This window comes from Chenopodium album, chromosome 17 (genome assembly GCF_948465745.1).
Source record: "Chenopodium album chromosome 17, dcCheAlbu1.1, whole genome shotgun sequence".
NCBI classification, from domain to species: domain Eukaryota; kingdom Viridiplantae; phylum Streptophyta; class Magnoliopsida; order Caryophyllales; family Amaranthaceae; genus Chenopodium; species Chenopodium album.
In genome coordinates this window covers 48,433,898-48,446,884 of record NC_137850.1, presented here as the reverse complement: position 1 = coordinate 48,446,884, position 12,987 = coordinate 48,433,898, and the positions used below count along the sequence as shown (strand labels likewise).

General features: G+C 37.6%; 1 protein-coding gene across 1 annotated transcript; it reads right to left on the bottom strand.

The window, feature by feature from the left end:
- Positions 1 to 1,241: 1,241 nt before the first annotated feature.
- Positions 1,242 to 4,032, bottom strand: LOC145588332 (thaumatin-like protein 1). The gene is made up of 3 exons (XM_081644973.1): positions 3,759 to 4,032; positions 2,750 to 3,419; positions 1,242 to 2,007 (listed from the first exon to the last, which is right to left on the bottom strand). Exons 1-3 carry the CDS (start codon positions 3,826 to 3,828, stop codon positions 1,656 to 1,658), a joined length of 1,092 nt encoding a protein of 363 aa, XP_081501099.1. The 5' UTR covers positions 3,829 to 4,032; the 3' UTR covers positions 1,242 to 1,655.
- Positions 4,033 to 12,987: the final 8,955 nt, after the last annotated feature.

Genomic DNA, 12,987 nt, shown 5'->3' with positions numbered 1-12,987 from the left:
GAATTTGGCGGTCTAAAGTTGCTGTTTTGTTGGCCATTGGCTTAAAGGTAAACGCCGTTGGCAGGATCACTGGCTAATATTATGGATATATTGGATAAAATAATGTAGAGATCAGTATATTGATCAAGGATTGAGTGGTTAGGGAGGCCGAGGGTAGTACTTTTTACTACTAAATAGACTTGTTCTCTTAACCTAAAATAAAGTGTTTTGATATATTTGATATGGTTTAAATCTTAGTGGTCCGATCTAATATAATTTGATGCAATAATTTGATTGAATTTTTACCTTATAAATTAATGAAAATTTTGTAAGATCGATCCATCAATGAAATAAGTTAAAGGTAATACATCCTAACTTAAATCATTCAAATGTTATTGAAAATCTATAATGAATGAGTCGTTTCATATTGTAAATAAAATCAAACACTTAAAATATTACTCTATACTCCGTATATGGAAAGTGGATTCATAATTAATCATCGAGGTGTTTTTGATTGTGACATTGTTAGGGCTAGGGTTTAGGATTAAGTAAGGGGTTAACCATACATGTATAATTTAACAAGGAAATTATTTTCACACTTGTAAATGTTGTAATGAGTTTGATATTTATATGCGTCGATACTTGCGACAGTATAGTTGTATTGCACTACGCCACTACTGCTTGTACATAAAGTTTGATGCATATGAAGTAAATAAAAATATGTCAAACTGCGTTACCCAAGTCAAAAACAACATAGAGATTCTGCAATTTTTGTTAGTAAAAACATTGTTAACCCCACACCATGTCGGCAGCAATGAAATAACTGTATTGGAGGCTTTGGAGCACAATTTCTTTTAAAATTTGTAATTATTTACTCCATATTCACTCTATCAAATTCGAGGGCAAACACAAAAGTCGTTTGATAGTTGATACCATGCTCATCACATTTTCAAGACATCCATCCACCTACACGGCTAAACTCAGGTTGAAGTGAATGCTTATATGGTGACACAAAATGATTTTATGTCAATACTTTGATAGAACGCCATTCATCAGCTAGACAACCTCAAATCAAGCCACAAATAAAGACTAATGACACCGAATTAACCCAATAATTATCGTTACAATGATGATTAATAACAACTTTTACAAGACCATAAGTCAAAAGAAGTATGACGCACAACTTTTTCCTCTCAAATTCTAAGACAAGATTTATTCAAAATATCTTTAACCAGATATTCATTCATTATTCAATTCCAAATTCATTTATTAAAAATTAACACACCTTTATTTTTAAGATGACTTCATCATTAGAAATGGTACCAAAATCCATAGATATGAATCATGACATTACTACTAAAACAGATCCATTTGCAGTACTGCTGACACAAAATAACTGCAATCTTGCGACACCCGCAATCCCCTTCTTTTTCTGTACAAGTTCACACTAATACGGAGTAACTCATATTAAAACCCTAATCCCAAATAAATACCAATATTTAAGTATACATCTTTCATAGTTGATTGGGTTGATCTGATATATTTGGGCGATCTTCAGCCTTTTTCTTGATGAATTCTGGACAACAAGAACACCCCTTTTCGGCTTTGCCTGTTTGATGAAAGGCTAGATTGAATAATACTAATAAGATTACAGATGAATATATCCGCTATTTTCACTACAAAGAGAGAAATGTGAGGATAAGAGAAAAATGTGCACAAACAAGGGGTAATAATAATGTGGGTTTTAATAAAGGTGAGTTTCCCATGGCTAAGCCAGCTAACCATGACCCATCTGCTAGCATAGCTGAGGTTGTAGTACCGGTTCCAGTTCCGGGTCCAGTTACCATTCCAGGTACACCATCGGAAGCTGATCCATAAGCCATGTCTCCTCCTGCGGGTTCAGTTGGTGTTGAGACCATTGGATCCGACCCTGACCCGGTAAAAACTGGAGGTGTCGTCGTCATTGGAGTTGGGTTCATTGGAGTAGGAGTAACTGGAGTAGGAGCAGTTTCTCTTGCTGATTTTTGACTGTTGACAAATACAAACACCAATTCAATTACACTCCATACATTACACATTGCATTGATTGAATGTTGTCAGAAATTAAACAATTTTGTAGGGAAGAGTTTTCTCATGTCCATTAGCCTGTTACAGAAATTAGCTAATATGGGTAGAGTATAAATTAATGACCCACATCCGATCCAAACCCAGTACAAATCACTGGAAAGAAACCTGAATCCAGCAAGACCATAATTATTGTTTTGATACGAAAACACGACTCAAACCCGAAACACTTATATATTCAAACACGGATTCAACCCATTTGTCCTATTGTTAATAATTTTACTTCCAAGAATTATTGGTGAGTGCATCATTTTGTGCCAACTTTAGACTTACAAGCACATATAGTGTAGTCATCTTATAATACGGAGTAACACTCTCAACTTTGCAACAACTTGACTACGGAGTATAAGTGTATAACACTATTTCTGAATTCTGAGTTAAAAATAACTAAATTTTCATACAATATACTTCGTACTTGTACTTCTTAGGAAATATTGTATGATTCGCATGCAATACTCTATCAACTTTTTTCACTTTATATTAATACTTCTACTAGACTACTACATACGTGAATAATTGCTTATATTTATAATCAAACTCGTGAATTGGTATACTAATCAAACTATTGCAATTATATTGAAATGTAATGAATATAATAACCCGCATTCACATTTCACACAGATAGGTAGTGAGTATCATATCATACCTTGGAGTAGACGGGCAAAATGTAATGGTATAATCAGCTCCACTACAAGTGAAAGTACTAGTAGGATCATCATAAGCATAACTATAAGACCTCGGACACGCCAACTTAAACATCTTCGAGTAAACCGTAGGCTTACACGTGGAAGGCGATCCATACGCGCCACTACAACAATACTCGGGACTCTTAAACGCCTCACACGCGCTCTTACACGCGCCGCCATTCCCTGCCTTAAGCTCAGTCGGACAAACTTGGTTCAAATCTACCACACACCCGGTATCGGCACATTGACCCGACCCGCCACTGACCTCAACCAAAATGGGTAAATTATACCCGTCAACCAAGCTGACGTCATAGAAATCTTGACTACCTGTTCCTAAGGTGAACTCGGCTAGGGTTGCCGGAGGTTCGGCGCCGGCGCCGTCGCACTCGACGCCGCCGGAGCCACAGTCTCCGGTTTCGCAGTAGCCAAGCCCGGAGTCGGCGAAATTGCAGCCTGTTCGACCCCAGAACCGACCGGACCAACCGGTTGGGGCTTGGAATGACCGGGAAGTGCCGGTTGGGAGTTCGAAACCGGTTGATTCAAGCTTAGGGGTACCTGCATTGGCTAGGATTCCGGGCCAAACTGTGTTTTCACAACTGTTGACGAATGTGAATGTTGCTCCTGAAACTCCTGTCAAATCCAAAGTTTGCAAATCGTTAAAAAGCTTGTAGAATGAGACACTGCAAAATCCGTTATACACCCGGCTGTACCATACTCAATTGAGCTTCGGAAGATAAGTTATAGCCTTATAGGTACACTCGAGTGTATAATGGACACTATCGCAATATGTTAAATAAGAAAAAGTTAGCATTTTTAGTTCATTTGAAAATAAACAGACTTGAAGTAATAAAACTAAGTGTACTTAGAACTCTTAGAAGATGAAATGAGGTTCAAGTTAGTAATTTTAGGAAGTAAATGGAAGAAAGATGACATTTTTGGTTCACTCAAACTGAGAAAATGAATATGTACCTGTAAGATAAAGTTGTGAGATAGCAACATTGAGAATGAAGAATAACTTGAAGTATTTTAGTGGATCCATGTGTAAATCTTTAAAATAACTCTGTTTTCCCCTGTTTTTCCTCTGTTTTTTTTCTCTGTTCAAGAAAGAGAAATGGAGGAAGAAATACAGTGGGAAAGGGGGGAGTGAGGAAGTGGCTAATTGGGCAGAAAAATGGGGTGTTGAACACCCATAAAACAAACAAATTTACACCTCGAGTAGAGAGAGAGAGAAAGAGGGAGTGTCAGAGAAGAGAGTAGGGCACACTTAAGAAAATCTTATAATATTTCATCTGTCTCTCAGTTTATTCCTTTTAATCAGATTTCTAATTTCATATTAATGTTTGTTTATACGAACTCATAATCATGCTACTTTAGTAGTAGAGTATAATTAATTAATTAATTAATTAAATTAATAGTTAATACTTGATTTAGTTGCATCAGCCAAGAAGGTAGGGTTGTTTAGTGGCTTTTTTGCTCTGTCACTGTTCAGATGGGTTGGGTCATTTGTTTATTAGTTTAACCTTAACGCATTATCCCAACCCATATGGGCACCTTGTTTAACTGACTACAAGTCATTCTACATAAAGAGTCCATTTGTATTGTGACTTGTAATTTTGTTGTTGGTGACCTAAAATATTTACATCACTCCAAAAATATACATCCATACTTTGGGATTAGGGGTGTCAATCGGTTTTGCGGTTCGGTTTTTGGTTCGGTTTATCGGTTTTCGGTTTACAACGGATCGGTTTTTAACAGGTTGGAATTATTATCGGGTCAGTTCGGATCGGTTTTAAATAATTTCGGGTCGGTTCGGTTAGGTTTGTTTTTATTACAGTTTCTTTTCGGGTCGGATTCTAATCGGGTCGGGTTATAATTGGTTCGGGTCATTATCGGTTCGGGTTAAAGTCGGTCGGTTTAAAAACGGTGTTTGTCAGTTTAAAGCGGGTTTTGGGTCAAAACATATCGGGTCGGGTTGTAATCGGTTCAGGTCATAATTGGCTCGAGTTGAACATAGCCGGTTTGACAACTGGTTTTGCCAGTTTTAAACGGGTTACGTTAACGTATATGTCCTAGTATATCCTCAACATTCTATAATTAGTTATTCCAATAGATCATACGGAGTACTAATTAGTTGTTTAGCTTTAATTAAGTCCCTTTTCTGTATAAAGATTTTCAGGATCAAATAATAATAACAAATCTAGAGTTAGCTTTTGATTCAGATTTTTTTAATACAATATAGTGTTCGGCTTTAAGTTACAGGTTGTAAACGATTTGGGTTTATCAGGTTTTTGTCGGGTTTAATCGGTTTCGATTTACAATGGGTCGGGTTGCTATCGGGTTCGGAAGTACTCGGTTCGGGTTGTTCTCGGTTTCGGGTTGTATCAGTTCTGCTTGATAACGGGTACGGTTCATTAACGGTTCTCAAACATTCGGATCGGTTCAGTTTCAGGTTTTAAAAATCGGGTCGGGTCGATTTACGGTTTTAAAATAACAGGTTCATAGCGGTTCGGTTCCTTTTCGGAACAGTTCGAAACGGTTCGGATTCACCAGTTCGGGTCGGTTTTTGACAGCTCTATTTGGGATGCATCTTTTTAGGGGGGCAAATTTACTCAAACTTCACAATTTGACCAATGCCTAGATCTAAACTTGTTTCTTCATGTTTTATAAGCTAATATACTCCATAGACCATAGCAACTTAGAGTTAACTCTTGCTCCTTTTTTGTAACACTTTTTTTGGTGTGCTTGCCTTATATCTTAAGTGACTGAGTGTCACATGTTCAAGGATGTTAATTCCTACATCATTGAGGTGGAAGCCAAAATTTTGTGGATTTTGTAATTGGTTGTTGTGAGTACATGTATACGTACAAGGTAAATTCATATGCAGGGTATTTGCAAAATTTTTACGCCACAACTTCATTAATTACAGGCCTATTTTAACTACTTTATACTCTGTATTAATTGTATCTAATTATCTTCTACTACAATTTCATATAACATGCTACAACAACTTTAGTAATTTCATACCTAATTTGGTGTAAGATGCTAGAGGGAGTGGTCCTTGTCAACGAAAAAATAAAACAAGGGAAGAGAGAGTCGTAGAAATGACCAGATGGTTGCACTGCTGCAGGCTTTCAGCCTACAACTTGCGAAGAAAAGAGCCAGGGAGAATAAAGGGAGTGGCAATTTGGGTCTTATATCTCTCTATCTCAAGAGGAAAAAGGTTGAGCTGTGCAAATTACTTTGATTTCAAACTAACCCAACCAAAAATATACACCATTATTCTAAATCTCAAAGTAATTAATCATACTCAGTAGTATTTAAGGAATCAATAATGTGCTAATCAATGTCTATGACATGTAGGTTTGGATTTGTCATATAATAACTGAACCTTCTAGTTCTAGCTAGTGAGCTAATGAGCTAATAATCCTGTTAACTTATGGATTACTCGAGAGTAGGTCACCGTAATAGGTTTTATCTAGTAATATAATGTACTACAAATTGGTCTTTATTGTATAAAGTTTAATAATTATGAAATATCCACCCTTCATAATATTGGGAAGTCATTGCGTTTCATGCAATTATATTATATATGCATTCAAAATAATTATCATTATATCATATGAGATTAAATTAATACAATCTAGTTTAATTAAGTGGTGCCAAGATATACATGCATGTGACCTCAACTTCGCATGTATAATACTGTCAAATTCTTATTATTGTTTGTCCTCTCACCTCATTTCACGTGAACGAACAAGCACAACTAGAACAATTTTTATTTGGAATTGGGCAACACCACCACTTCTTCTACGTAGGCTAGTTTATGGGTAGATGTAGCAATATCCAATTCAACTTAGCAAATGTGCACCGAGTTGTACATTGTTTGAATACTAAAGCCATCACGTTGGCATGATTTCAAATAGTACAGTACAAGTCTTCAAAATTCCAATCTTTTGTATAATCGTTTTAACTACCCCGTTTCATATTATTTGCAACGATTAGATATTTTTACTCTTTACTTTATGTTAAATCGTTACAAATAATATAAAATGGAGGTAGTGTATTTTATGTCTTAATTCTTATAACAACTCACATTATAACTCATATGTAATTTGACTAGCTATCAATTATTAGTTCATTAATTAGTGGTGCGACATGAGATATAAAATTATGGTGTAAGAAATTGTAGAAAATGAATCCAAGAACTGTTAGGTTTTGTTTAACCAGGTGATCAGGAACTCTGAATTAAAAAAGTGAAGAAGAGTAACTTGATTGGATCAGACCGTTGCTATGCGCCCTTTGCTAATAATGTTGTGAATATTTGACCGTTGTCTGACCATTTTCACATTTTTGAATTCCAGCAGTGAGAAGATGTATACGAGTACTTCATACATAATTAATGCATAATTACAAGTATAAAAATTAGTGAATTAGGAAGTATACATACTTGAATATTTGTTCGAAAGCAATAGGCCAATAGCACATCATGCTTTGTGATGTAAATACCCTTAGAGCCTGTGTTAAATTGCATAAACTCACAACTTGACCTTCATTAATTGGGGTGATCACCGATATATACAAGCTTATTCCTAGTATTACCTTAATTAGGTTACTAGAAATAAGGAAACAATATAAAAGATAGAAACAAATATATTCTACCAAAATATATCCTAATACCCCCCCCCCTCAAGTTGGAGTACTAGGATCATAAGTGCCCAACTTGGACAAAATATTATCAAACTGGGTCTTCCCAAGAGCCTTTGTGAAAATGTCAGCCAATTGAGTAGTCGTAGGAACGTAGGAAGGAGAAATCAAGCCTTCTGTAATTGCATCTCGCACAAAATGACAATCGACTTCAATATGTTTGGTCCTTTCATGAAAGACCGGATTCTTTGCAATGTGCAAAGCAGATTGACTGTCACAGAATAACTTGATTGCCTTAGGGTGATGTACACCCAAGCTAAGCAACAAACCCTTAAGCCACTTTAGCTCACAAGTAACTGCCAACATAGATCTATACTCGGCATCACAAGAGGACGTCGCAACAGTTGGTTGCTTTTTAGTCTTCCAAGAGATAGGAGAACGACCTAAAAACACCAACCAACCTGTGATGGAGCGACGAGTTAGAGGACAAGCCGCCCAATCCGAATCACACCAACCTTCCAAGGTAAGGTCGCTAGTAGCACTCAACAAAATACCCTGACCCGGAGTACCTTTCAAATAACGAACAACCCGAATTGCTGCTTCCCAATGCTCAATGCGCGGCTCTTTCATAAACTGAGACAAAATATGAACGGAGTATGCTAGATCAGGTCTAGTTACCCCTAGATAAATCAATCGACCAACTAACCTACGATACACCTCCGGATCCTCAAGAAAAGCACCTGTGGCACGGCCGAGCTTGTGATTTTGCTCTATGGGAAAACCACTCGGCTTTGCCCCTAACAAACCTGCTTCAGAAATAATATCCAACGTATATTTTCGTTGACATAAAAATAAACCTGAAGCACTACGAGCAACCTCGATGCCCAAAAAATATTTCAAAGGACCTAGATCCTTCATCTTGAAACAATCACTGAGATAAGCCTTGAAACCAACTAGTGCAGCGGAATGATTACCAGAAATAATAAGATCATCAACATACACTAAGACATTAATCTGAACTGTGCCTTTAGTGTACGTAAAAAGGGAATAATCAGAGTAAGACTGAACGAAACCATACCCTTTCAAAGCCGTAGTTAGCTTTGCAAACCAACACCTAGGTGCTTGCTTCAACCCGTACAAAGACTTGTCCAAGCGACATACTAATGTAGGATCCTCACTTTCAAACCCAGGAGGGAGTTTCATGTATACCTCCTCATCAAGATCACCGTGCAAGAAAGCATTATGCACATCCATTTGATGAAGTTCCCAATTCTTTGATGCTACAATCGCAAGAAAAGCCCGAACCGTTGTCATCTTAGCAACTGGAGCAAACGTTTCACCATAATCTATGCCTTCCTGCTGATGATTACCAAAAACAACCAAACGAGATTTAAGTCGTTCAATATCACCATTAGACAAATATTTTGTCTTAAACACCCATTGACTCCCTAGTGCACGTTTACCGGGGGGAAGGTGCACTAAGGTCCATGTACCGTTATCTTCCAAGGCCCTTATTTCTTCTTGCATAGATTTCCTCCAACCTTCATGTTTCATGGCCTCTTTAAAAGATTTCGGATCATGACCACCAACAATAGCTGCTAAAAACTTACAATAATTCACTGAAAACTTGTCACAATTTATATAACGTGCTAAAGGGTAAGGAGTACCTGAAGGAGTATTGGAGGACGGAGTGGAGGGAGACGGATTGTTAGCAAACACGGAGTGAGTCACAAAATCTCGATGGCGTACATTTGGAAACTTTTCTCGGAAACCACGCCCCAAGGGCTCGGGAGCTGCTGCCCCTGCACCATCAGTGACGTGACTGGAGGCTTGCTGCTGCACAGTAACAGTGCTGCTAGCAGTTTCCTCCGCAACCGGGCTGCGGTGTACGCCCTCTGGCCGCGGCCTGGCTGCGGAGTGGTCTGTCTCCCGTATGCTGGGCTGCTGTGCCGAGGCTTCCTCACCCGCAGCCCCCCCCCTGCGGGGCAGCAGCAGCAGGACTGCTCGCAGGGGCATGTTCACCCAAAATTCGAGTGTCATTTGACACATCTTCAACCACAAAACCATCACTTTCCTCAAATTCAATAAAATCATTATGGACATCATAACCCGAATCAAACATGTGAGGCTCAATATTAACGTCTTCCGGAGTAGCAAACGGGAACACATCTTCAATGAACTTAACATCCCGTGACACAAAAAACACCTTAGATTCAAGGTCATATAAACGCCACCCTTTCTTCCCAAAAGGATAGCCAACAAAGACACACTTCCGACTTCTACTTGCAAACTTATCCCCATTAGTTTTCTGATTATGTGCAAAGCATAAACAACCGAAAGTACGAATGGCATCAAACAAAGGGGGTTTATCAAAGAGGATTTCAAAAGGGGTTTTATTTTGTAGCAACGGAGTTGGAGTACGGTTAATAAGGTGAGCCGCGGCAAGAACACACTCTCCCCAAAAATAAATGGGTAATTTGGCCTGGAATCTCAAAGCTCTCCCAACTGACAAAATATGTTTATGTTTGCGCTCTACCCTCCCGTTTTGTTGCGGTGTACCCACACAAGAGGTTTGGAAAATAATACCCGTAGCATCAAAAAAATCACGCAAGCAATTAAACTCCGTACCATTATCACTTTGCACAATTTTTATGGTTTGTGAAAATTGTCTTTCCACCATAGCAACAAACATCAAAAACATACGAAAAACCTCCGTTTTATCATTCATTAAATAAATCCAAACGGCTCTAGAATAATCATCCACTATAGTCAAAAAATAACGAGCACCGCATGACGAAACATGTCTATACGGACCCCACAAATCACAATGAATTTTTTCAAAAATTCTAGATGCTTTATTATCACTCAAGGGAAAACTATCTCTAGGATGCTTAGCACGCATACATACTTCACATCCTTTATCTAAACAAGCTTTATTACTAACTGTAGGAAGTAACTTAACTACTTTCTCGGAAGGATGACCCATGCGACGATGCCATAACTCCAACTCTGAATTTGCAGCAAGAGCACTCATATGATGTACCAAATCCGTTTTGCTAAAGTAAAACAATCCGTCCCTCCTAGTTCCCGTTCCAATCAGCTCCTTCGTTTGGTCCTGAATAGCACAAATATAAGAGTTAAATTGGACAGTACAATTAAGGTCATCACTGAGTTGCGAAACAGAAATCAAATTACAACTCAAATTAGGGACATAGAGTACTCCGGTGAGAGTAATCTTGTCCGATAAACAAACAGAGCCAATAAGAGATGCTGAAACCGTATCTCCATTGGGTAAACCAACCGGACATTCAAAGCTTTTTATATCGAAAAGCCAATGTTTTTCTCCGGTGACATGATGCGTAGCTCCTGTGTCAATAATCCAAGAGGTATCATCAAACTTACCACTCAAACGATTATCGGAAAGTGTAGCATTACCCATCAAACCCGTAATCGCCTTCCATTGCTCACTAGTAAACACTTGAGTCGAAGAAGAAGAATTAGAAGCACTTATAGAACCCGGACCCGAGCCTAGAACACCTGCTGAGGTAGCGTTGGCCCGAACCTGACCTCTACCACGGCCCACCCCCTCTGGCCAGCCATGAAGGTCATAACATCGGTTTTCCTCATGACCCTTTTTCTTACAGTGAGCACATGTTTTATCGGCCCAGCACTTACTTGCATCATGGCCTATTTTCTTGCACCTGTCGCACACCAGTGGCCTGTCAGACCCACCACGGCCTCGACCAGCAGCTGCTCAAACCGCAAAACCAACCGCCGAGGACGATGGTGGTTCTTCCTTGGAGCGAGAAATACCACGGACTCGCTCATCTTGTGAAATCTGCTGAAACGCTCTGTTCAGCGTGGGCAGAGGTTCTTGAGACAACAAGGTGGAACGAAGGGGAGCATAATACTCCGAGCACAACCCCAACAGAAACTGCTGAAGACGATCAGCATCCCTCCTATCGGCATGTTGTTTGCCAATATTGCAAGTGCATTTTCCACATATACAAGCAATCAAAGGTTCATGTTTGTCGAGTTCATCCCACAAAACAGAGAGTTTACTAAAATAAACGGCCACCGGCATACTTTTTGGTTGTTCACAAGCATTAATTTCAGATTTAATTTGCTGAATTCTAGGTCCATTAACAAGGCAAAAACGTTCATGTAAGTCATCCCACAACCGTTTAGCATTATCATAGTGAGAAAGCATCGACTTTACCTCTGGGTCAATGGTATTCATTAACCAAGAAACAAGCATACATTGAATAGTGATCCAGTCATCCTTCGTACAGGGAGGAACATACGTGGGAATACTACCATCCAAGAAACCATATTTGCGGCGAGACGACAGAGCAAGTCGGATTGCGTGAGCCCAGTCATTGAAATTATCGAGTTTTAAACGTTGAGAAGTGATAAAATCACCCGGCCGATCTTGCGGTCCAAGGTAGAACGGAGAATTTACTTCAATTTTGGGTGGTGGAGGTGGTGGTGTATCCCCCATTGTTCACGGTGAGAAGAGAAACAGGAAGATAAGAGGAAAAAAAAAATTGAATTTTGATTTATTGAACTGAATTGATTGGAGGTGAACTGAACTGAATATTTTATGAGAAAAGAAAATTAGGAACTCAACTGAACTGATTGGAGCTGAACTAAATTGAAAATAAGCTGAAGAGAACAAACCCTTAATAAAATACCCATGTATGTAGCTCTATGCGCCATGAAAAAGCGGAGTGGTAGTTTTATTAGGCTTGTTCAATGTGATGTGATACCATAATAAGTTTTATCAGGCATTGGATTCTCTGTGTGCTGTATTCCCCTCTTTTCCCAAATTTCAAGTGATCTTTTGAGAGATATTGAGCTAGTAAATTAGAAATTCTCATTAAAAAAAACTAATAATAATAATAAGGAAAAATACACTTTAATAATCCCAACTATTGGCGATTTACCTAGAAAAATCCCAACTAAGGATTATTTTCTAACGGTGCCAACTATGCCTCTTATTTTCTTCTAGTAGACCCAACCGGTCAACTACAGGTCAATAACATGTTGTAACAAGTCATATGCCACGTGTCAACACACGATTGGTCCAAAATAAAAAAAAACAAAAAATAATTAGAAATTTAAAAAAAACATAAAACAATTATAAAAAAAATTAGAAAATAATAAAACAGAAAATTAAAAAAAAATCTGAAATAAAAAATTTGAAATTAAAAAAAATCAAAAAATAATAAAAAACCAGAAAATAACAAAAAAAAATCAGGCACTTAGAAAAATTTCAAAAAATTAATAAAAAATATAAAAAAATTAGAAAAAAAAATCAGAAATTTTAAAGAATTTTTTGTTTTTAATTGTTTGATTTTTTTTTTTTAACTTTTTGTTTTTTTATTATCCTTTTCAGATTTTTTTAAATGAATTTTCTAATTGTATTTTTATTTTCTGATTTTTTTGTTTTTGTTTTTTATTTTTTTTCCCTAATTTTCTAATTTTTTTTTTTCATTTTCTGATTTTTTTTAAATTTTTTATTTTTATTAATTTTTATTTTTTTAATTTTTTG

Coding starts and splice junctions, on each gene's coding strand:
- LOC145588332 (XM_081644973.1), bottom strand. CDS start 3,828: ATGGATCCACTAAAATACTTCAAGTTATTCTTCATTCTCAATGTTGCT. Junction 3,420..3,758: donor CTCACAACTTTATCTTACAG/GTACATATTCAT, acceptor TGGATTTGACAG/GAGTTTCAGGAGCAACATTC. Junction 2,008..2,749: donor TTTTGCCCGTCTACTCCAAG/GTATGATATGAT, acceptor ATTTGTCAACAG/TCAAAAATCAGCAAGAGAAA.